The following is a 24466-nucleotide window of genomic DNA, read 5'->3' on the forward strand; positions in this document are numbered from 1 at the left end:
GTCTGTGACAGGAATCTGTGGCTTGGTTCATCTCTGTAGTGAAGATAATGGGAGAGGAGGCGGGGAGCAGGAGGAAAGGAAGGTTGGGTCCATTTTCCGTCATCTCCTTTAGGGTCCCCCCTTTGATTCCCCTTCAGGAAGTGAAGTAGAAAAAAAAAAAAACCCTGCATTCGTCAGTCACTCTGGGTCAACCACAACTTACAGACAGTAAGGAGGTCAGTGGAAACAGGGACAGTGATTGCTATAAAAGTGACAGGTGCTGTCATTGACATACCCAGGGAGACATACTCAGAAGAAAGAGTTTCCTGAACAAAGCAGCAGCCAGCTGGAAACAAGCATGAAGGGTCCGTGTGAGACAGCCATGGTGAGTGGTGCTGATGTCTAGCGTAAGAGTAAATGCGTCTAAGTGGTAAGGAAGGGAGATTTCTAAGGCTTCAGACCTTCTACGAGTCTTTTGTGGATTAGTTCTTTAAAAAATGAAGTTAAGTTTGATTTCTGATTTGTCTGGTGGAGAAAAAGAAAAAAATCAACAAACCAACAGCAGCAAAGTTATAGGGAGTGGAAAGCATAGGATCTTACCTGATGGATTTTGCTCAGGTGAGTTAGTGTGTGTATCTGGTATCACAAGGGACCATGATGGTCTCTCTTAGCTACTCATTATAGACTCAGGTTGGCCTAAAACATACTTGATGGTGAGAGCCAAGCCAAGCTTTTATATATACATACATACATGTATATATATATATATATATATATATATATAGTGTGTATCTATATCTATCTGTCTGTCTATCTATCTATCTATCTATCTATCTATCTATCTATCTATCTGTGTATGTATAAATTCTAAGGAAGGAGTAGCTATATAATATCACATATAATAATATCTAATATATGTTAGGTATTAATATATAATTTATATCTTAAGGAAGCAGGGAACCCAAGGTTTGGTTCGTCCAAGACTATAGTAGTACTTTGGGTGGAGGAAGTAGAACCACCCAGTTAAACTTTTGGGCAGCTCCTGGAGAAGCTTTTCATGTCTTTGATACCTGATCAATTAACTAATTAATTTGCTTGGTCTTATTCCTTCTAGAAGCTAGTAGAATGTTAGAATGATACAATTCTACTCCTCACTTCCTACAACTAGAAGCATGCCCAACATTAATCGGATAAACCTGGGAAGTGTTTAACATAGAGGCACATGGACCAGGCATAGGAAATCACACACTGTGTAATTGGTTCGGATAGTCTTCTGATTTTCCTTGTACGAGTCTTGTAACTTCTAAGGGCTTGGCTTTTATAAAGGGCTCATGCTTTCTGACAATGGTGATATTGACTTGATTATTAGTATTTTATTTTAGAGATTACCACAAGCCGCCAAAGCACAGTATTTAGGGACATAAGGCTTTGAAGTCAGACAAGTTTGGCTCCGCTATCTGCTAAATGTGGGATTTGGCATTAGTCATCACCCTTTGTGAAATTAATTTTCTCAGCCGTGCAGCAGCATGATCATAGTGTCTCCCTTACAGCGTTTTGGGGAAGGGATTAATTGGTATAGTGGGATGAATCTCTATTTGTGAGGTAGATCATGAATGCTTAGTTTCTATTTAATTTGGACACTCTAATTTGCTGTAAGAGATAAAGGTAGCAAAAGCATGTAAATGTTAATTCTTAATATTATTCTTTTTGCTTTTTGAGACAAGATCTTCCTGTGTGGCCCAGGCTAGTCTTGAGTTTGCTACGTAGCTTGGACTGGTTTGGAACTGGCAATCCTTCTTCCTCCCTTTCTGAGTGTTGGGTCCCCAAGAGTGTGCCACCAAGCCTAGTCAATGCTATTATCATTACCTCTGAGACTCTCATCAACCCACAGAAGTAGACAGTTAATATTCTGCCCATTACACAGTGAAATGGAGCTCAATCATCTGGTTTTTGTTTGCTGTCATTGAATAGTGTAATGCACAACTGTGACCCGAATCATCTGTGGGTGATCGAGAGGCAAGATTCTTAACCTGACACCATTGTATCCAAGCTAATCCTTTGGGTAGTCTATGCTCCAAATCATTTCTAATTCTTTGAGAAAAAAAAAATCAGTTGGATTGTCAGTAAGAAGCGTGGCAGTGAACGTGGCATGGAAATGGGATTGGGTTAGGAGGGGCCAGCAGAGAAGACACACTATGGTAATTGAGGTACATTTGGATGGAGCTTAGAGCTGACCAGGTTCTGTAGCCCATTCCTGAGTGAGGAGGTCACAGATTACAGGTAAGTGTAGGGGCAAGTGTGCAGCTGGGCTCACACCAGAGTAACGTACAAAGCTAAGCTGAAAAGGTTCACATTCTGTGATTGCCCACCTACAGCTTCAGTATTCTCCTGCCTGTTTCCCATCCTACAGGGTGAGAATTATATCTATTAATCTGCTTTAAAGGTGGCATATAAGAATTCAAGCCTGTAAAAACACTCTCAGCTTCCCTGGGAAGTATTGTTTGTATCATTCTTCAGACTCAGCACCAGCCTTATCAGAGCTCCAAAACACTAAAAACGATACTGTCAGGAAGCAAGCAGTGATTGGATGATTATTATATGATTTCCTGATAAAGGCCCTGTGGCTTTCAATACCTCTGGTTTTTAGATGCAGCGGATAGGATATTTAGAATTCTTGTGTCCTGTAATGACACACAACTAAGATTGATGTGGATAATAGTAGTGATGACCTTCAGTGGCTGGCTGTGACTAAGCATTGCCATGGAAAGTGGAGCCTGTAGACTGGCATTAAGAGGCTGAAAATGCTGCCAAGTTCTTGATTGCCTCTCAGACTAAGTCCTTCATCTAGCTGATTAGATAATTAAGATGAGTTTTGTCTGCTTCATGAGACAGTGGGTAGAATCTAGTGTTTAAAGAACCATGAAAATGTTTTTCTAAAATACCCCAAGAATATTTAAGTATTAATAAAAATAGTAATGACTTGTTAGGAGCATGGGAGTTGTCTTAGTTATTTTTTTCTATTGCTGTGATAAAACACCAGGAACAAGGCAACACATGAAAGAAAGTGTCTAATTTGGTACTTAGAGTTTCTGAGGGTTAACTCCATGATGATCATGGCTGCAGGCAGGTAGGCATGGTGTAGAATCAGTAACTGAGAACTCACATCTTAAGACATAACCATGAGGCAGAGCTAACTGGGGATGATGAAAGACTTTTGAAAAATCAAAGCCCACTCCAGTGACACACTCTCTCCAACAAGACCGCATATCAGCCTATGGAGGGCATTCCCATTTAAACCACTACAATAATTATGAATCATGTAACCCAAGCTATAGTGACTTTCAGTCTCGATAATGAAAATTAGAAGTGAGTCAGTGAACATGATACAAAAGAAGAAGAAGACTCAAAGGAGAAATTTACTTAAGAAACCTAAATAAGTGGTTGATCGGTGAGTGACTCTGCTAAACTTCCAAGCACTTGTGAAGACTACATTCCACATCCATCTCACATGCAGTGAGTGTCACATCCGTACAGTGCCAACAGTTGTTACCTGCATCAAATCCTTACCATGTGCTTACAGGGGTCTTTAGGATTTTTGTGGATGTAGGAAAGCAAGTCACTGTGGCATGAGTCCTAGAATTGAGTTATGGATGCCAGACAGTTGACTCTAGAGATAATGCCCCAAACCACAACACTGTGGCCCCGAGTACTAGTTACTGAGCGAACTAATGACCGTGGAGGTGAAAACATACATGAGTGCTGATTATCTGGAGGCAAATCTGCCTCATCCTGCATCTTGATTTCTACTTATTATTAGTGATCTTGGTATAGCAGGTTGATACCGTGACCTTTCTGTGTGGGCTGGGCATTTCTTGCCTCCAGTGTGTATTAAAGTAACAAGCTTGTCTCTTAAACCAACACACACAATCACTTTCCCTACCCACACAGTATGAACCTGAACAACACGGAGCCCCGAAGTTGAAAGTTCAGCTTCAGTTCCTCTGTCCATCCCCAGTGATGGTCAAGCAGGGATGGCTGTGTGGGCAAAGGATAGTCACAACAAAGGGAAGCTGTTGAGTTCCTAGCTCCTCTTGTGGGTAGGTCTTCGCTGAGTACTTTCTTTGTGTGTTCTTGTAACAGCAGATAAATGGACATTTCAACGTGAGTGTAGAAAAAAAAGTATATATGCCACAGCTTAAAGAAATGGCTTCCACCCTCTGCTGTTGTGCACCATTAGTGCCCCTGCGTCTTTCAATTAGCATCGATAATTGGAAGTTTGCTGTGGTTGGTTTTACATAATCTTTTACTCAATGAGCTGAGCTCAACTCTATTGTTTAATATAACTGTGTCGCCCTGCCCTGTTCATTCATTCACTTACCCATCCTTTCATTCATTCAGAAAGCTTTTATGGAACATCCTTGCTGTGCATGTTCTCATACAGGAAGTTTTACTTTAACAGGTCTATGTCTGATACGAACACACATAATACCTTTCTAGAGAACATAAAGAAATGCTTCATGAGTGATAAATGATAAAATCTTTATTATTTAATGTTGATAAATATACTTCTAATTGAACTACATATGAATGGGGCCCTGATGATAGGGTGGGATTTGGAGGGATGTCCCGGAGGAAGCCTTTGTGGAATATAAGTCGAGGGTTAAATTCAAGAGGCTTTTAATGACCAGTCTTTCTGTTTCACACTTTGGTAACATTAGGGATGACTGTTCTCATTGCCAGTGACTACCTGTAGAAAGAAAGGAACCTTGATCCAATAAAGAGACTCCAGAGTTGGAGTTCAGCTACATTGTGCCACCAGGGCTCTAGCCATCAGCAATCTTCTCTATTTTCCAGGTCAAGTCCCTGCTACTGTTGGTGTTGGGGCTTGCCATCCTGAGAGGTGTAGCAGCACGGAAGAACCCCAAAGCTCCTGTCCCTCAGAAGGCTGGGAATTGCCCTCCCCTGGAGGATAACAGTGTGAGAGTTGACATCCGCATCTTCAATCAAAATCAGGGCATTTCTGTCTCACATGACTTCCAGAATCGCTCCAGCTCCCCATGGGATTACAAGTAAGTCAGGGGAGATAGATATCCATAGTCCATTGAAAAATGTGCTAAACCAGATTTGGTGGTACATGGCTTTAATCCCAACTCTCAGGAGCCAGAGGCAGGTAGATCTCTGAGTCTAAGGCCAGCTTGATCTACATACTGAGTTCCAGGACAGCTAAAACTAAAGAAAAATGTTCTAAATTATCTAATTATTATTGATTATAAAGCCTCATTCTTCTCCATACTCAGGACTGACATTCACTCTTTTTCTGAGATAGAGGTCTCACTCTGTAGCTCAGGTTGCCCTGGAACTTCCTAGGTAGCCCAGGCTAACCTCAGACCCATGGTTATCCTTCTGCCTCAGCCTTCCGAGTTCTGGGATTACTGGAGTGATACGTTATGCATTATTATCATTGGATGAGGGTAAGTGGAAACCAGAAGTCAGTTTAAGGATGCACTCAGATTCGATGTTACTCTGAATAGTGAGGGTAAGAGACAGGTGTGGAAGAGAGGTCAGCTTGAGATGTAGACATCCACTGTGTAGGGTAGAGTCTTGTGATTTTAAGCACCCACTTATACTCTTCAAATACATCCATAAAAACAGATTCCAGGGACAAAGCAGTGCTTTGGGGGCACTTCCTGAGAGGTTTGCACACTGTGGCAAGCCCACGAGGCTCCCTGTCTCCAGGCAGAGGTGAATATCAAGAGAGAAACTGAGAGAGGCTTTGGATTCATACGTTTCTAGGGCTTTGATTTTCCTTTCCAATCAGTGAATTTTTATGGATTGTACACTGGGAGACCTATTAGTGATGTTCACTTTCTGCTTAAAGGACGTGTAATAATTGTAATAAAAATACAAATAAACTATAGGTCTAAGATGAACTAAACCCCAACGTCATTTATGGGGTTGCTTTACATGCCTTCATACTACGTAAAAATCCTCAACAGTCCCCTGAGAGAATGATATGGTGAGAAACCCCATTTTATGGTGGAGGCATTTGGGACATGGGGAGTTACTTAACAGCTAGAGCTTGGTCCAAGAATCCAGAGCAGGTGCTGCTCCCTGTGTGACTCAGAACCTCCCCTGGAGGGGAACACCCAGCTGCTGGAGCCCTTCTCTCTTCCACTCCCTGGCCTCAACATCCTTTGTTGCCTTTTTGTTTTTTTTCAGCATCACCCGAGACCCCCACCGGTTCCCCTCAGAGATCGCCGAGGCCCAGTGCAGATATTCAGGCTGCATCAATGCCCAGGGGCAGGAAGACAGCTCCATGAACTCCGTTGCCATCCATCAAGAAATCCTGGTCCTCCGGCGGGAGCCCCAGGGCTGTTCCAATTCCTTCAGGCTGGAGAAGATGCGCGTCAAAGTTGGCTGCACCTGTGTCGCTCCCATCGTGCACCGCGCAGCCTGACGAAGCTCCGCAGGAAGTGCCTTTCTTTACCCAGTGCTCTGCTTGAATCCTGATCTCAAGTCTTTCTCCTTCCTAGGACTCTTAGTAAGATGTGCATGGCATTCTTGCGCTGTACTCGATGTAGTGTTAACTTTCTGGCGTGCTTTAGAATTGTGACCAGTTCTGATGTGTTCCAATGCCTTAAACTTCTGAAAATCAAGGAGAATTAAGACACCGTTGGCCCAGCCCCTTTATGTTACATGATGGCCGCATTTTTTTTTTTTTTTTTTTTTTTTGGTCAATACTATCACTTTGATACAGTATCATTCTTGTAGAGTTCAATGAAATGCTCTCTTTCAGATGGAAATTTCAGCATGTATGGGAGGAGGCTTTGTAGTGTGGGCTGGGTTAACAAGGATGGGGCAAGCATCTGATAGGTGTGTCCATAGAAAAATTTGCTAAATATAAATGAGGCGGCATAAACTATTATATATTTATATTTGTAGAGCTATACATATATTTATGACCTATTGATTATAAAAAAATTTAGCAGAAATTAATATATCCATTAATTATATAATAAAATATTTTTAATTAAAAATATTTGAAGTATGTGGTGGTTAGTTTTTGACAACTTGATACAAACTTGAACGACCTGGTAAGAGGGAACCTCAGCTGAGGAATTGCCTGCGGCAGGTTAGTCTCTGGGCATGTCTGGGGGCATCTTCTTGATTAATGATTGTTGTGGGAGGACCCAGCCCATTGTGGGTGGTGCCACCTCTGGGCAGGCAGTACTGGCTTGTATCGGAAGGCAGGCAGGGCAGGCTGCGGAGAGTGAGCCAGTGAGCAGCGTTCCTGTATCATCTCTGCTTCAGTTCTTGCCTTGAGTTCCTGCCATGACTTCCCTCCATGATGGGCTATAACTCACAAGCTAAGCAAATCCGTCCCCCTCCAAGTTCCTTTTGCTTGTGGTAATTAACATGGCAGCATGGAAATAAAGGAAGGCAAAGTATTTGTTTCTACTTCCAGCTTGCACTCCAAGACCTTACAGCCCTAAAGACTTTGAAATTCTATATGTATGTCATTTGTTTATCATATTTCCTCCTTAGACCACTGGTGTTAGAGTTATTGTTATTAATGAAATCGAGGTTCCGTTACACTTACATGGAGAGTTAAGGGAAATGATACAAGCAGAATTCAAGTGTGGAGGCAGCTTGTTACTCGTCCCCTCTTCTGGCCACATTATGTTACAAAGCAAACATTTACTGATCGCTGTGTTAGCCACTAGAGGTACAAAGTGGAGAAAGATGTACAGAGAATGTACAGCAGCCAGCCCCAGAACCCTGTCATTAGGGCCATGTGGTTCCTTTGCCTCCTTCTCCCTGTGACTTCTAGACCTTATGGGGTCACTAGGAGTCTTTTTGTCAGACTCCAATACACAGAATGCAGATCGCAGTCTCTGGAAAATGTGTGCCTCCCTTTTTCTAGATAAAGCATATCACATCTCTCTTTCATGGCTACCATGCCACCGGCTTTAAGAACATCCACATTGCTGCTGCATTCCAGGTGCCAGAGAGGAAGTGAGATGTAAGGCCTTTCTCCTATCTGGGATTTGGTTTTGGGTCGGGCAGATAATAGGAGCTTGGGGCTTCCATTTCTAACTTGTACATGATCTAACGACAGGAAGGATGCTCCAGCATGCGCTCTTCACTTATTCACAAATGAACCCTGCAGCAAACAACCATAGGGGTCATTGCCTAATGAGCCATCTGTGGCTAGTTCTGGGCGCTGGATTGCAGGAATGACGGAAGCCTGGCAACGTTTCCCAAGATAGCTCTGGTGATGTAAAAACGATCTGAATTCTGAGGCTCAGTTAAAGACTGGAGAGAGGTTCCTCTTGATGGCAGTCTCATGGTGAGGGCCAAATAGACCACTACAGCCCCTGGTTCACTTCCCCATTTATGAATGCAGCCTGGAGGAATTAGGTGACTTGTTCAAGGTCACTCAAGCAGTTACTGGCAGGAACAAGTTCAAAGACTCCAAGTTTAACACCATTGCATTTTGGTTTTTCCAGTATTGCCAGAGTGTGTCTGATGGCATGTCAGTTATCATGTTATCCGTGATAACATGACAAGATTCATGCCAGCCATTTCTCTGTATGGACTTGCATTGGCTGTGAGAGAGGATACAGAAGTACCACATCCTGTGTCTCCAGACACATTGCTCACTGAGCTGCCAGAGGCTGAGCAAGCTTGCCTTTTTGGCTTGCGGCTAAAGCTGAAACTGCACACCCTCTTCTACTCAGGAGGTGGCACACTGCACCCGTGAGTTCTCGGATTCTTCAGCACAGATGGAAAAGAAAGGAATGGCTGGGTGCACCTCTTTGCTCAGGTGATGTGAGACACCATGGAGCAGAATGAGGATGCTGTGGTCATCGGCTTTGCCAAGCTGTCTGAGAGGCAGAAGTCCCTCCATTTTCCCTGAAGATACAGACTGAGTTGAATGGCTTAGGTTTTTAAATAGAGAGTTTCCGTCATAGTGTGTGGGGAGATTTCCACATAGATACTTGAAAGCACATAGTTATTTCTGTCCTTTCCTTTTCTTCCCTCCCTCCAGGCTTTGCTTATTTGCCGCCCCCTCTCCAATGTCTCTTACAGACCAAGCTGTCCAAGGGCTTGGACTTCTGATCCTCTGGCATCTACCTCCTGAGTGCTGGAATTACAGGTGTGGAGCACTGCACTCAGTTTTACTGGGCTTCCTGCATGCTAGGCAGCAATTGAGCTGCATTCCTATCCCACACATAGTTGCTTATTTTTAGTTACTTATGAAGGTCTCAGCTGAGAGGAAAAATAATGCCCCCCCCCCCCCCCCCCCCCCCCCCCCCCCGCAACCATGCCATTGTCCTAAAAACAATAAATAACAAAAGCAAATGTACTCCTTGTACCTAACGTCAAAGTTCATTGTAATCTACTCTGTGGGTATAATTTGGAAAAGAAGCAATACATTTCAGGAGTGATATGTGACCCAGTGGATAAATGTACATTTTACGAGTTGTGATAGCCTTTCTTGTTAGTGGGGACCAGTTTTGCGTTTTGCTCAGTAATGAAGAAGACTGTATTTTTAAAACTACAACTAAGACAGAGAATGACTGTGATTGTGCATTAAGGGGTTTTCACATGGAAAATATTTGCTTCTTCCTTTATGCTGTGCAAACGTCATAGCAATATCAGAGACCACCGCATGACAGCTGAGCGCAAGGATGCTGGAGTCAGATGCTGGGGTGAGATGCTTGTTCTGGGTCTTACTGCTTCATGCTGATTACTAGTGATTTGAACAAGTTACTCAGACTTGCTCCGCTTGCCTTTCCTCAGTTGTAAGAGGGGCATGCTGTCAGTACCAACCTCATAGAGTTTCTAATAAGGTATTTTAGTTGTGAAAATTATGTATGTGTGTGGGTTTGTGCATGTCAGTGCAGTGCCCATGGAGTCCAGAAGTAGGTGTCAGAGCCCCTGGTGCTTGAGTTACGGAGTTATAGGTAGCTGTGAGCTGCCTTATGTGGGTGCTGGGAATTGAACCTGGTCTTGTGTAAGAGCAGCAAGAGCTTAACTTCTGAGCCATCTCTCCAGCACCTCCCCCCAGGCCTAGTAGAGTTTTTAAGAGGATAGAATAAGGTGATTGGTTAAGGTGCTTCGGACAGTACCTGGCAGCTGGGCCATGGTGGCGCACACCTTTGATCCCAGCACTCGGTAACCACTATTTATAAAGAGAAGTTCTTAGGCTATAACTAAATCTATAACTGTGACATACTACTGAGCTATGCCAGTCCTTGGCATACACCTAAAGTTCCCGGCATCCTACTACAGAGACATTTGCTCAGCAGTGTTTGTTTCTGCTCTGTTCCCAATGGCTAGGAAATGGAAACAGCCTAAATGTCCTTCAACCGACGAATGGGTATGAAAATCTGATACATGTCCACAATAGAGTCTATTTGTCTGTAAAGGAAGAAATGAAATCACGAAATTCTCAGGGAAATAGGTGGAACTGGAAAATACACTGAGCAAGGGAATCCAGACCCAGAAAGAGAAATGGCGCATGTCCTCTCTTAGCTGCAGATGCTAGCGCTGAATCTTTAGATTTGAGTGTGTAACCTGCGTGACTGCAGGGGCTAGGGAAGTGGAAAGGGACCATGGGGAGAGGAGGGAGAGGAAGAGGAGGGAGAGGAAGAGGAGGCAGTAGGACACAGGTACCACGGAGGGGGACATGGGATAAACAATGGCAGAGGGACTTTGAGGGGAGAGGAAGGGCAATAGAGAAGGAGAAGGGGGAAGAGAAGATAACACCAAGGATGTTTGGGAAACTCACAGAGAACTTTTCTTATAAATTTCCTTGCCAGGCGGTGGTGGTGCACGCCTTTAATCCCAGCACTTGGGAGGCAGAGCCAAGCGGATCTCTGTGAATTCGTGGACAGCCTGGGTTATCAAGTGAGTTCCAGGAAAAGGCGCAAAGCTGCACAGGGAAACCCTGTCTTGAAAAACCAAATAAATAAATAAATAAATTTCCTTAAACATACATATGATATTTTGTTACACACACACACACACACACACACACACACACACACACAGAGAGAGAGAGAGAGAGAGAGAGAGAGAGAGAGAGAGAGAGAGAGAGAGAGAGAGAGAATTTTTTAAATAGAATTACACATGAGATGATAATGCTTCCCCAAGAGACATAGACTACCTAACAAAACTCCAGTGCCAGGCATGGGGAGTCTCCTTTTGAGCTGTGGATCAGGGGTGTTCAAGAGACCCCCAAAGCAATCTAGACAGATGCCATTGCCCTCAGGTCTTCCAGAACATGGAGTTGAGACCCCATTGCTGAGGAGCTCACACACTTTTGGACACTGGGCTTGGAGGAACAGAGATGGAGCTGACCTGTAAGTCCCCTCCTTGAGAACTAAGTCTCAGAGGATAGGAAGGTGCTATATTAGCTGTCAATAGGAAAATCAACAAACAAAACCAATCATCAGCTCTATGTAGCTATAAAGCTTACAAACCACAACTATGACTGGCTCAGCAAGATATTGTGGATGTTCCAATAGTAGCTTTTTTCTCTTGGGAGCAACTAATAACTGTCTATTGGGCTTAAGGCCAGCTAAACAGGGGGTAATTATGCCAAGTATTATAATCCTATTCAACTACCTATGGCCAGAGACATCATGGACCCTTGAAGAGAGTCTACTCCCGTCACTTTTCCTAAACCAATATAATTTCTAACTGTATTCTAAATACTTATCCTTATACCCACAGATAAGCTCTCACCCCACCATCAAAGAGGCTTCTTTTTGCAGCAGCTAGAGACTATTCTAGAGGTCCACAACTGGTCAAACTGCAGAGAACAGGTAACTGTGGGAATGTAAGTTCCAGCCAATACATCTACAATGAAATCTCTATAGAGAAGAGGGATAAGTCATGTTGTAAGAGCCAGAGGACCAGGATGCTGCTATAGCATTCTATCTTTCTAGACAAGGCAGGGGAGGAGCATCCATGAAATTCAACAAGGTCTGCATAACAACATGTGTGGACACGACAATATGAATAGAGAAAATTTCACAAGGCCTAGCCCTAGATGAAGCCCTACCATGACTACTACTGAGGGAGAACTGATTTCTCCAGATGAGCCCCTCTGATAGGTCCAACCTATCAGTCATCTCTGAATGATGTACGTAGGAGCAACACTAAGTGGACTCAATAGGTTTTGAGAGGGGAAGCAGAGGGCTGGAAATGGTGTAAATATAGTACCCGTGCATGAAATTCTCAAAAAAATTAAAATAAAAAAATAGACAATGCTTATAGCTATTGTAGTTACTTTAAAACAAATTGTAATATAGACAGAAGAGACTCTTTGTCCTCTCTCACTATATTGCATGTTAAAATTCTGTGTACATGTGTTTTCACATCAACAGCTTGCCTTGGACAAGGTACTTCTTTTTGTCTCGGTTTTCTTAACTATAAAATGGGTGAGAATAGTATCTCCCTCTGAAGTTTGGGAGACCCATTAAAAGATGTATTAAATGTAAAACATTCAGAGTAGTTCCCAGCTACTCCAGGCGCCTACCAGTATTGCAAGGTGTGTGGATTGTAATTCTTGTTGTCCGAGTTGTTAAGTGAATCAATGAATTAAACCAAGGTGGGGTTATGAGTTGTCACAAAATCCATAGACTTTGGAGTCTGCTGGCTTAATTCTGTGGTTTCCTTCTGTGCTGTTTGTAGTTAACATACCACAGCCCTTTGTATGTTCCGAGGGTGAAGACCAGACCTTGTTTGTAGTGGTGACAACACCAGAGGTCCCATAACCATGTCTTACAACCACATTCTCATGGCTGTGGGGCTGTCGAGATGGCTCAGTGGGTTATGGCACTTGCTACTTCAGGGCTACGGAGAAAGCAGCCCTGTGGGAAGGCTGCCCTGGAGTACACCGGAGTGTGCTGAAGGCCAGAGTTCATCCTGTTCAAGTGTAGCTGCCCCCTAGGAGGGGATGCCATGCTCACATAAAACGCTTTGTATTTTTAAGATCAAGAGCTCCCCTAGATTCTAGGTTCTGCTGACACCACACTCCTGGTTTCTCACCACCTAAGAAGACAGAAACCCCAGATGTCATGCAGACCACTTGTCAAATGCCTGATTGCCTTCTGTGGTCACCTGAAACCCCAAGTGAGAATCTCTTAAGGAAACTAATGCTTGCTTCTCTCTCTTGCTGTTGACGACGTCTGCACGGAGACACCCGTCTTCAGGATCACATGCTTGAAAATAAACCCCAAATAGAATTAAGTATATATATAAAAAAAAAATCAATCTTTTCTTTTGGGTCCATGTTGTTTAGCTTATTAACATCTGTTCAATGCCATTATTTGCGTTTGAGGATTTGGGTGAATTACTAATAAGCCGCAATTGTCAAATGGGAATGAGTTTTATTGAGCGGAACAATGATGCAGTCATTCCCATTGTACAGTAGGATCGCCGTTGTTTTTAGAGGTAGCAGAATGCTTTGTAATGTAAGCTGACGCTTGCTTGGTCATCACAATAGGATGATCTTTAAACTCTCCATGCATTCAGTCATCACAGTAATCTTGTGAAGGAGGAAATATTAAGCAGCCTCACTCTGCAGATAAGGGGGTTGCTTATATTTAGGGCTGGGTTTGTCTATCCAGGGTATGGGAAAGAGCTAAGTAAACTCTCTTGTTCTGCTTGCTTGAGTTATTTTTTTTTTAAACATTAATTTTAGAGGGTCCAGAGCCCAGAAATGCTGACTTCCTACTGGCTTATTCATAGAAGACGCCTCTGATTGGAGCCAATGAACAAATGGAAGGCTGAGGTCCAGCAAGTGTTTGTTGTGCCCAGATCGTAACCCCCAGAGAGACCACCAAGGACGAGCATACCAGAATGCAAAAGCAAGGTTTATCTGTTACAAGTCATGACAGGGAACTCATCTCAAGCATTCACTGGCCTCAGCACAGTGAGGCAGGGAGGAGTTACTCTTTCTTGGGGAAGTTAGTTTTTATAGGCAAAACCCATAAAATTTCTTAGAGGGGAGGGGGTTAGTACGGGTCCATCCTTGATTGGTCCAGTCTTTCCCGGGCCTGGACTTTGTCTTGTTTTACCTTATCTGTTTGCCCTGTCAGGAGTTTTACAACTCATCTCCAGGGTCGGTCATGTTATCTCTGGATAGGGGCATCTTGTAGTTAATCGGTTACCACCAGACATCCTGACTTTGTTCTTTTGAAAACACCTGTCCTTACCCTCTCCAGGAAGGGGGAACTGACTCATTTTTAAGATATCTCTTTCCTCAGCTCTTTTGGGTTTCTGGGGAAACTGTGTCTGGGTCTTTTATCTCCAGTGCTGAGATTAAAGGCGTGTGCCACCATATTTCCATCCCATTTGGTTTTTAGACAGGATCTCTATAGCCCAAACTGGCCTGTGTTATGCCCAGATCTCATCCCCAAAGCTGCCACTGGAGACTTTAGGTACAGAATGCAAAAGCAAGGTGTATTCTAAGTTTACAAGCCTCAGCAAGGAGGCTGGTTCCAAATCTCTCATGCACAACAGGGAGGTTGGAAGGAGCGCTCCCCTTTCTTTGTGAGGCTAGTTTTTAAAGGCACAGACCATATAATTCATTTCAGCCTGCCTCCCTTTTTTAGTCTTTTGGTCGAATATCCTGACTCTGTGTTTTTCAAAGTCCCTGTAGCAGATACAGCCACCTGGGAAAAAGGGGTCTAAGTTCTTATCTACACTTAGGAATCCTGGTTTAAGCTTCTCTTTGTCTGTAGGGGATAGAGTGGAAGGGTTTTGCTGAGGTATCACATATTCTCTCCCCTGTCCTCCAGAGGAACGTTGGCCTTTTTTTTTTTTTTTTCATCTCCTCAGGTGCTCTGGGAAAAGGCAGTTGTTTGCTATCTCCTCCTGTTCTTGAGGAAAAATGGTGTCTCATGTATCCCAATAATTAATTGCACACAGTTAACTACTCCCAAAGGAATGAACAAGACTTGGGTCATAGAGTTTCTAGTCAGTAACTGTGCTCCAGAACCTCGAACATGTGGTGACACAGACGGTAACAGCTCACGAGTCTCAAGAGCACACCACTAGACACTTAACTACACAAGGCCTGCCAATCTGATATGCCCTCCTCAGCACCTAACAGGAGCCTCATACCTCTTAGAGACATCGCCCATCTTCTTCAGTCTGCTGACATCCCACCTGCTACTTCGTGGGTACAGAGAAAGCAGCCCTGGGGTGGGGGAGCAGCCCTGGATGAGCTTTCCCACTTTCTCCAATAACTTGTTCTTTTTTCTACACACACACACACACACACACACACACACACACACACACACACACACACACACACATATGTATGCAATATATATAAACACATGTATTTTATCCTGATTATCATCTTCCTTACTTTCTATTACCTCCCTCCCACCACCATTCCCCATCTCATCCTCTCTACAAGTCCCTTTCCCACATTCACATCTTTTTGTTTTGTACCCCACTAAGTGACCATGGGCTTGGAACTGTCCCTTCAAGTATGGTGAGCTCATTTGTGGCTTTATAACTGAAGACATGTCTGCCCCTCCTCCAGAATGTGTCAGTTATTTAGACTTCAGTAGAGAGGGGCAGGGCCACAGGAGCCCCCTTCCTCTCTCTCTTCACCGTTGACAGACCCTGTCACATACAGAGCCATTGTAGGCAGCAGCTGCCCCTGTGACATCGTGGTTGCATTGATGCATCATTCCCAGGAGACAGAATTTCACAGTTCTTTTCCAAACCATTCTGACTCATACATTCCTTCTGCTCGCTCTTCCATATCATTTCCTGAGCCTTAGATGGGGTGGTATTTAGAAGGCTCAGCATTCAGCTGTCACTTATTCTCAGCACCTTGAGCAGTAGTCATTCATCTCTGCATTTGCTGACGTCATCTGTGAAGAGAAGTTCCTCTGCGTAAGTCTGAAAGCAGTATACATCTTTGGGTATAAACAGAAATATGTGGAAGGCAGCTTGGTACTGTCAATTTATCGACCATAGGGCTGAAAGCATCCTCCACCACGGGTTTTTAACCAAATATCAGGCATGCATTGTTTCTTGAGGAGTGGGCCTCAAAACCAGCGAGTGCTTGGTTGTCCATGTCCCGGCGGTGCCCCTGTTGTGCCAGTGGGCACATCTTCTCTGGCAAGTTGGTATTGTGGTTGTAGGGCTCTCAGTTAGGTAAGGCAACTGATGCCTTTCCTTGCCTGGCAGCCTGCATTTCATCTCCCAGTGGTACGAAAGCAGGTGGGTCGGGAAAAAGCTGCCATCTCTGTTCCGGTATCGTGTCTTCAGCAGTAAGGTTTCAGCAATGGTGGACAATAAAGAGAAACGGAACCTGTTAATCAAGCGTACAAACACCATATGGGTGAAAGATTCATGGTCAGCTATATCTCTGATGGGAGATTAATATGTAGAATACAGAAAGAACAACAAAAGCCCCCTAAAAAACAAATCCAAAAACCAAACCCAAACCAAACTACCACCAACAAAACCCCAACTAAACATCAAGCAAACAAACAACCCAATTTTTTTTTTTTTTAAAAAAAGGGCTATAGGTATGAACAGAGAATTCTCAATGGAAGACATACAAATGACTATTAAACATTTTTAAATGTGTTCAATATCTTGGCCATTGGGAAAAATGCAATTTAAACTACTTAGCAAATCCATCTCATCCCAGTCAAGATGGCTACCATAAAAAAATCAAGTGGCAACAAATGATAGAGAGCATGTAGGGAAAGAAGAACTCTTATTCACTGTTTGTGAGAATGTAAACTGGTATAGACACTGCAGAAGTAAGAATGGGGGGGTCATAAACAACAACAACAACAACAACAGAAAAAACCCAACTAGAAACAGAACTACTATAGCTAAGTACTCCAGGGCATATACCCTAAGGACTCTGGATCGTACTACAGAGATTTTGCTCAATAGTATTCATTGTTGCCTTATCCACAATAGCCAGGGAATTGACTCAGTCTATATGTCTATCAACTGACGAATGGACAATGAAAATACGGCACACACACACAGTGGAATTTTCTTCATCCATAAAGACAAATGAAATTCTTAAATTTAAGGTAAATGAATGAACTTGGAAGAAATTGTACGGAGCAAGGTAACTCAGGCTCAGAAAGACAAACACCACCATGTTCTCTCCATGGGTCAATCTTAGCTTTTAATCTTTAGATCTGCATGCTTAACCTGGAATACCTGTAGAAGATAGGAACTAGAATAGACTGGTTTGGGGTCGAGGATGGTTCAAGGGAAGGGGAGTAGCACAACCTATGTGATATGGAAACAGAGGGGGGATACTAGGGTGGAGCATTTAAGTAGGGATGAGAACAGAGATGGGGAGTTGTGGGGAGGGAGGGAATGCTAACCAAAGGAAGGGAACATGAAAAAACCATGTGGAGACCTCCTACCCTGTAAGTCAACTAAAACAGATGAGAGCCAGAAAGATGTAGCCTTTATGACTGAATTAATGCTGCACCTAACAGCCGTGAGTCATTAAACAAAATCCCAGGGGCTGATATGGGATACCTTTCTATGAGTTGTTGGTCAGGGAGGCCACAGAGGTTCTCAGTGTAATACAGGATCTTCCCATTCCTCTTTTTTTTTTTTTTGCATGTCAGATCTTTTTTTTTTTGAGTGGTTAGCAATAGTATGGGTTTGTGATTACAGAACCAGCCTATTCACAGGATCCCAAGAACAGCTGTCCCGATGAACATTTCCTGATTTTTAAAACCAAAAAGTGATAGTGATTTTGCATCAGGAAGTTTCTAGTGGACAATAATATTAATCACATCAATAGAAGAGTTATTTTAGAGTAGTATCCCAGTATTTTTTTAAAAAAAGGTTTATTTTTATTATTGTTAACCATGTGTTTGTGTGTTGTTTATGGGTATGTGCACATGAGTGCAGGTGCCTGTGGAGACCAGGGGCATTGGATCCCTTGGAGCTAGAGCTACAGGTGTCTTTGATTCCCCTGAAACGGGTTCTGGGAACTAAGCTCCTATCCTCTGCAAGAGCAGTGTGTGTTCTTAATCACTGATCCAACTCTCCAGCCTCTAGCCCAGCATTTTTACTTGCTATTTCTAAATGTTCATTCTGCCTAAATGTTGTGAGTTTAGATGAATATGAATTAGATTATAACTGGTCCGTTTGTGTGTGTGTGTGTGTGTGTGTGTGTGTGTGTGTGTGTGTGTGTGTGTGTGTATTTCCAGGAATTAAATGTATTCTGGGCAGGTGGGCTCTACCACTGAGCTATAACCCCAGCCCTCCAGTTACATTCTGTGTTCTATCATCCACCAGGAATTGATCACAGTACAGTTACATCTTGGTGGTTTTGACCACCACAGTTACACTGAGATGCACACAGTGCATACTGGTACCCGCAATAAGTAACAATGTATAACAGTACAAAAGACTGAAAGGTGAAAAGGTATCGTTACAAAGTGCACAGTTTGTAGGGATGCAGTTCTGCCCACAAGATAAATGACCTTTGGGAACACCTTATGCAAAGAACAGGTGAATCCCCAGAGACCCAGCTACCCAAAATGCTCTACTTTGCATTTACATGATTAAAGAACCCAGATGTGTGGATTTCTCATTACAGAAAAAAAAAAAAAAAAAAGGTTTCAAGATACTTTTATGCAAGACAGAAAAGGTTTGCCTTTCAGAAATCCTGAATCAGACACAGTCAAGCCTCGGGCTTTATTTACTAGCGCTCTATGAGTCAGCCTTGCAGTGCCTCTAGAACACGGTGGTAATTCCACCATTGTGTTCAGTTTGTTAGAGCACTGTGTGCATGGGTTTCTTCTCTGAAGAGTGTTTGTGCATGATGGATTATGTTATTCCCACTAAATAGTCCCCAAAGATAACTATACCCTAAAATGTGTACCTGAGAATATTACTACGTAAGAAAAACAGGACTTGCAGATATAATTAGGATTTTGATATTGAGAGATTATCCTGACTTATCTGTGTGGGTCCTAAATATGCCCGCCAGTGTCCTTGAGACAGGCAGGATGACCGACAGAGAGAAGGAAATCCGAAGACAGCACAGGATGTAACACAATTGGATTTGAAGATGGAGGAAGGCACCACAGCAAGGGACTGGAGGGCTGAAGCTCTGTTACTCATTTTATTTTATTACTGTTTTTTGTTTGTCCTTCAGTGCTGGGGATTGAACTCAGGGCCTTGCAACTCCTAAGCAAGTGCTCTAGCCTGACTATAGCTTCAGATGCTAACACAGACAAATGATGGTTCTCAAAGACTGGAGGAAGCATGGCACCGATGATAAGGATTTGGGTCCAGTGAACTATTTGGGAATGGATGTATGCTGTGTAATAGGTAACAGCCCCATAGGAAACCAATAAAGTGCTATGTGTACCCAAGTGCCATTGTTACCTCTTCCTCCTCCTAATGGAGTACAGGCTGGTGCTGTGGGATGGTCTGTATGTCAAATGTGTTGCTGATTGGTCAATAAATAAATCACTGATTGGCCAGTGGCTAGGCAGGAAGTATAGGCAGGACTAACAGAGAGGAGAAAAGAAAGAACAGGAAGGCAGAAGGAGTCACTGCCAGCCGCCACCATGACAAGCAGCATGTGAAGATGCGGGTAAGTCACGAGCCACGTGGCAAGGTATAGATTTATGGAAATGGATTAATTTAAGCTATAAGAACAGTTAGCAAGAAGCCTGCCACAGCCATACAGTTTGTAAGCAATATAAGTCTCTGTGTTTACTTGGTTGGGTCTGAGTGGCTGTGGGGCTGGCGGGTGGTAGAGATTTGTCCTGACTGTGGGCAAGGCAGGAAAACTCTAGCTACAGGCTGGTCTAGAACTTGCTATGTAAGAAGGATGACCTTGAACTTCTGATCTGTGTCTACCTCCTAAGTGCTGGCATCACAGCTGTTCAACATCACACTGGGTTTCATGTGGCACTAGAGAGTGCGTCCAGGGCAAACACTCCACCAACTGAGCCATATCCCTAGCCACCTTCTTTGAAAGCTTTTTTTGCTGAGGTAATTCGTCCTTGATTTGGATTTATGATTAACTTAAGCATTCAGTTTCCAGGCCAGAAGAACATCCTTCTGGAAATATTAGTCGTTTTCCATCTATGTGTAATCTCTGCGGTTGGTCCCTTGTGCAGAATACTAACTCATGTTCATGTGTTCAGGCAGGCGCTCAATGCTGTTAGTTTCTTACAGGTGATTTTCTTCATCCAGTGGTCAGTTTGGTTGGGTGACATCTTTGAAAGCAGCCAGCAGCCCAGGCTGGGAAATGTCTCTGACTCACCCATGTGGTAGGTTCTGAAAGAAAGCAGTTCTAAGGATGCTGTTTCAGGTTGAGTGCTGCATGCTCTGTGTGGGAGACGATGAAGAGCATTCTGGGACCCCAAGTTGGCCTCTCAAGATCTGCCTGAAATAGGCAAATTCTTACAGTAACCTCAGGGGAAGGAAGTTGGTGTTGGTAGAGCGCTCCTTCCACGAACAAAAACCAAGATGCCTGACCTACATTGTAGGCCTCCAAAATGACCTTCTCTGTTGCCCTAGAAGTTCAAGGTTAAGTACATAAAAATAAACATTGAATGACAATCATACTTAATACATGGAGTGCTTGGGATCCATGGCTTCATGCATCTTTGATTTTTCCAACAAAAGGTTGATAAGGCAGCAGGATTGAGTGGGCAGTTATGTGGCTGTGGGGGCAGCTGTTTCCTGTCTATAGGACAATCTTCCCCTTGCATTTGCAAAGCCTTTCAGTCTTAATTCTCTGGCTGGGTCTCAACACCAGTGAAAGAGACCATCTACTCAGTTGTATGATCTGTGGGACTCCAGGAGGAAACTCCTTTAAGGTTTATCTCTGTGCTCTGCTGAAATGTTCTCTTTGAAGCATCACTTTTGACAGCTGTTAAAAAAATATACTTTTCTAGGGAGTAACTCATCGTCCAGGAAAGGTAAGTTTAATTTCTTAGCCCTTCTTTAGAAACTTTGCTCTTAGAGACAGAGAGATAGCTCAAGAGTTAAGAACACTTGTTGCCCTTACAGAGGACTTGGCTTCCACTCTGGAACTCATGTTGGGTGGCTTACAGCCAACTATAACTCCAGCTCCAGGGGTACCAAAGGCACCTTCAGGCCTCTGGGGGTACCAGCATATGTGTGCAAACACACACACACACACACACACACACACACACACACACACACACACTTTAGAAAATTATATTTTCAAAAAACCTCTAGTTCATAAGATTCAATCATTGTGACACAGATTAATAAGGAAGCATTCTTAACATTTGTGCTCAATGTCTAAAAAGGCAGCCAGAAAATGATAGCACCTGGCAGCTGAATTACCATGTTGAAATTGATCCGAAACCACTGGATACATACATGACAGGTTGTCCTCCCCCATCCCCATGAGGATTTCTGTAAGAACCTTACTTGCCTTGGAGTCTCTTATAAAAGAAGGTTTCTTCCTTCTTTTCTTATAATTATCTGAATATATAAATTCATGTATTGTGTGTGTGTGTGTGCATGCACATGTTCAGGCTATAGCACACATGTGAAAGTCAGAGGACAATTTTCAAGAGTCAGTTCTCTCCTTCAACCGTGTCGGAAGGGATTGTACTTAGGTTGTCATTTGTTAGCAAGGGCCTTCAGATGCAGAGCCAACCTGCCTGCCGGTCTCATGGTTTCTTAAGACACAGTGATCCAATTCTGCTTTCATGGTCCACCTCTACAGGATGTCTCTGTTTTGAGCTCCCTGGTGCCTTGTTGAAAACCTCACTGGACAAGTCTGTGTGTGCTAGGCGAGCCTGAGTGCCTGAAGTTGTAGAATGAGGATGGGAGGGGCTGAACAGCAGCATACTGTAACCATTTCACTGCCAATACCAGACACTCTTATTCTTTAGGAATTTTAAAAAGATTTCATTTTTAACTTTTGTGTGTGGGTTCCTGAGCACACCTGTGTGCACACGCACATGAATGCAGTGCCCGTGGAGGCCAGAAGATGCTGGCAAATCCCCTAATGGAGAATTACAGCCAGTTTTGAGCCACTCAGTATAAGTGCTGTGAACTCAACTTCAGTTCTCTACAAAGAGCAGGATGTGCTATTGGTTGTAGTATTAAGGCAACTCCACGTAGTTAAAAGGGAGGTTTATTTTGTGGGGTAACTTACAAGTGAAGGGATAGGGTCCAGGGTCCAGGAAAGGTGTAGCGCAGTCCAGCGGTGTTCTCTGGAGAACTCTGCTCGGTCTACCTCCAGCATTCAGGATCCAGGAACCAAGAGAGCCGGCACATCCGGATTCTCGGATCTCGGGTCTTAAGGACTCCTGTCTCGGCCCCGCCTTGTAGGTGTGACAGTTACCGAAGCCTCAATGGGGGTGGTACTTCCAGGTCAAAGCTGGAACAGCTACCCACTATACCATGCTCTTATCTCTCCGGCTATTTTCCCAGTGCATTTGTGCCTAAGTACGTTCTTCAGCCACTGTTGCTGATGAAGCAGTACTATAACCACTTCTCTCAGGTTCCTGTCATCTGCTAGTATCTCTGCTCCTGAGCCCTCTCTTCCAGCTGTCACGGCTTAAAGCACCTCAGGGGCTGAGAGGAGGGTTTATAACTGGGCAAAAAGGTTCCTTAGTTGGGAAAGGTCTTCTGGGTACAGGAAGAGAATAAGTTTGGGTTTGTGACTCAGAGGAGAAAAAACATTGCCACAGTGGATGTCAAGATTACTATGGCAGATGTTTACCGCATCTGTTTATGCAGATGCATTTACTGCAGATGTTTACTATGGTACATGACATGTACGGAGCTCCCAGGATTCATGGCTTCTGAGAGCTGTGGATGGATTTCACCTTGCTTATGAGCACTTCATGTGTTTGTCTTCTTTGAGTTTACATTTTGAAGGGCTCTAGTAGGCCTGAGCATGGCAAATATGGCTCTGGCAGGCTTTGCCCTCCCTCTACCCCCTGTTCCCTTCCTTCTTTATTTCTAAATTGTTCGATTACATTCCTAAAGCTAGCCACCAAGATCTATTCCCTTATTTGGCCACTTCCTCCTTCTGAGACTGACTATCAAGGTCCAGCTATCAAAAGCCCCCCTTTGGCTCACTTAATTAACATGCCCAATTAAAATGAACCAACTCACCCTAACACAGGGTTTCCTCTTTTCCCTTTATAAACTGCCATTTGCCTATGGGCCATGTCTATCTCTTCTTTATCTAGAGGCAGTCCTTTGTCCCTTTCCCCTTCTCTCTCGTCCTCCACCTCCTGTCTTGGTCTCTTATTCCCTAGTGTGTCCTGAGCCAATTCCAGCCCTTTCACTTTTTTTTTTTTTTTTTTTTTTTTTTTTTTGGTTTTTCGAGACAGGGTTTCTCTGTGTAGCTTTGCGCCTTTCCTGGAACTCGCTTTGGAGACCAGGCTGGCCTCGAACTCACAGAGATCCGCCTGGCTCTGCCTCCCAAGTGCTGGGATTAAAGGCGTGCGCCACCACTGCCCGGCCTCACTTTTTTTTTTAAAGCTATGTCACACTGGAGTGAATTTACATGCTATGGAAACAGTGCGTCACAAGTACCTGTAAGCTGGCCATGGTGGTAAATACCTGTCATCCCAGCACTTGGGAGGTTAGGCAAGAGGATTGTGAGTTTGAGGTCAGCTTGGGCCTGATCGTAACAAACTGCCTCAAAAATAATAGATAAATAAATAAATATCATTTTGTGAGATGGAGTAAAATTACATGTGTCTGAAGTTTTTCCCTTTACGGTCGACAGCTCCTGACCTGACCAGGGAGGAGAAAGTTCCTAAGGCATGCTGGGTATCATGTTCCAGAATGATGGGCAGTTCTGCATCTCTAAGGTGTGCTGTTGACACAACTGTGGCAATTAATCTCATGATTCTTTAAGTCAAATCTGAATAGCCAGCACACGTGTAGACAGTGCTTTCGGGTGTAAGCTGTTGAAAACTGGTGATCCGGCGTTTAAGGAGCAATCCACAAGGAACGTTTAGTAACATGGGGTGTCCTTACTAGTTCCTGAACTTCTCTTGTTGTGTAACAGTTTCCTCAGAGATGGAAACATTTCATCCTGCAGGGAAGCTCCTTAACCAGAAAGGTAAACAACTCAAAAGAACTCCAGGAAGTTCCTGAAACAGACCAGGTTCACAACACCCCTCCTAACACCCCCCCAATACCCCCCCCCCCCCCAGGGTAAGCAATAGACACTGAGAATCATGCTTAGACAACCCAAACAGCAAAGAAGACTGAGACCCAACTAGCTGTCTGGAGGAAAGCAGAAACCAGCCGAGCTGCCTGGAGGAGCTTCACACCAACTGAGGCACCCCGAAAGGACCCTCTCCAGCCTGCTGAGCTGCCTGCAGGCTGTGCAGCGTGCTCCAGGTTCCCTAGCTTCTGTGAGCTGTTACCCATGCTGGGGTGGGCTTTAGTGACACAGCTGTCTGAGTCATTT

The 24466-nt window shown here is 43.8% G+C and overlaps 1 protein-coding gene across 1 annotated transcript; it reads left to right on the forward strand.

The window, feature by feature from the left end:
• Positions 1–337: 337 nt before the first annotated feature.
• On the forward strand, positions 338–6436 carry Il17f (interleukin 17F). Its single transcript, XM_052743959.1, has 3 exons — positions 338–364; positions 4834–5048; positions 6199–6436. The coding sequence occupies exons 1-3, from the start codon at positions 338–340 to the stop codon at positions 6434–6436; spliced, it is 480 nt and encodes a 159-aa protein (XP_052599919.1).
• Positions 6437–24466: the final 18030 nt, after the last annotated feature.

The sequence above is a fragment of the Peromyscus californicus genome, unplaced genomic scaffold (genome assembly GCF_007827085.1).
Source record: "Peromyscus californicus insignis strain IS unplaced genomic scaffold, ASM782708v3 Scaffold_19__1_contigs__length_69161282, whole genome shotgun sequence".
In the NCBI taxonomy this organism is placed as follows: domain Eukaryota; kingdom Metazoa; phylum Chordata; class Mammalia; order Rodentia; family Cricetidae; genus Peromyscus; species Peromyscus californicus.

Bases quoted from the DNA above. Each gene is read 5' to 3' on its own strand.
- Il17f (XM_052743959.1), top strand. From the start codon at position 338: ATGAAGGGTCCGTGTGAGACAGCCATG. The intron at 365-4,833 runs GTGAGTGGTGCT...TCTATTTTCCAG, and splicing joins GTCCGTGTGAGACAGCCATG to GTCAAGTCCCTGCTACTGTT. The intron at 5,049-6,198 runs GTAAGTCAGGGG...GTTTTTTTTCAG, and splicing joins AGCTCCCCATGGGATTACAA to CATCACCCGAGACCCCCACC.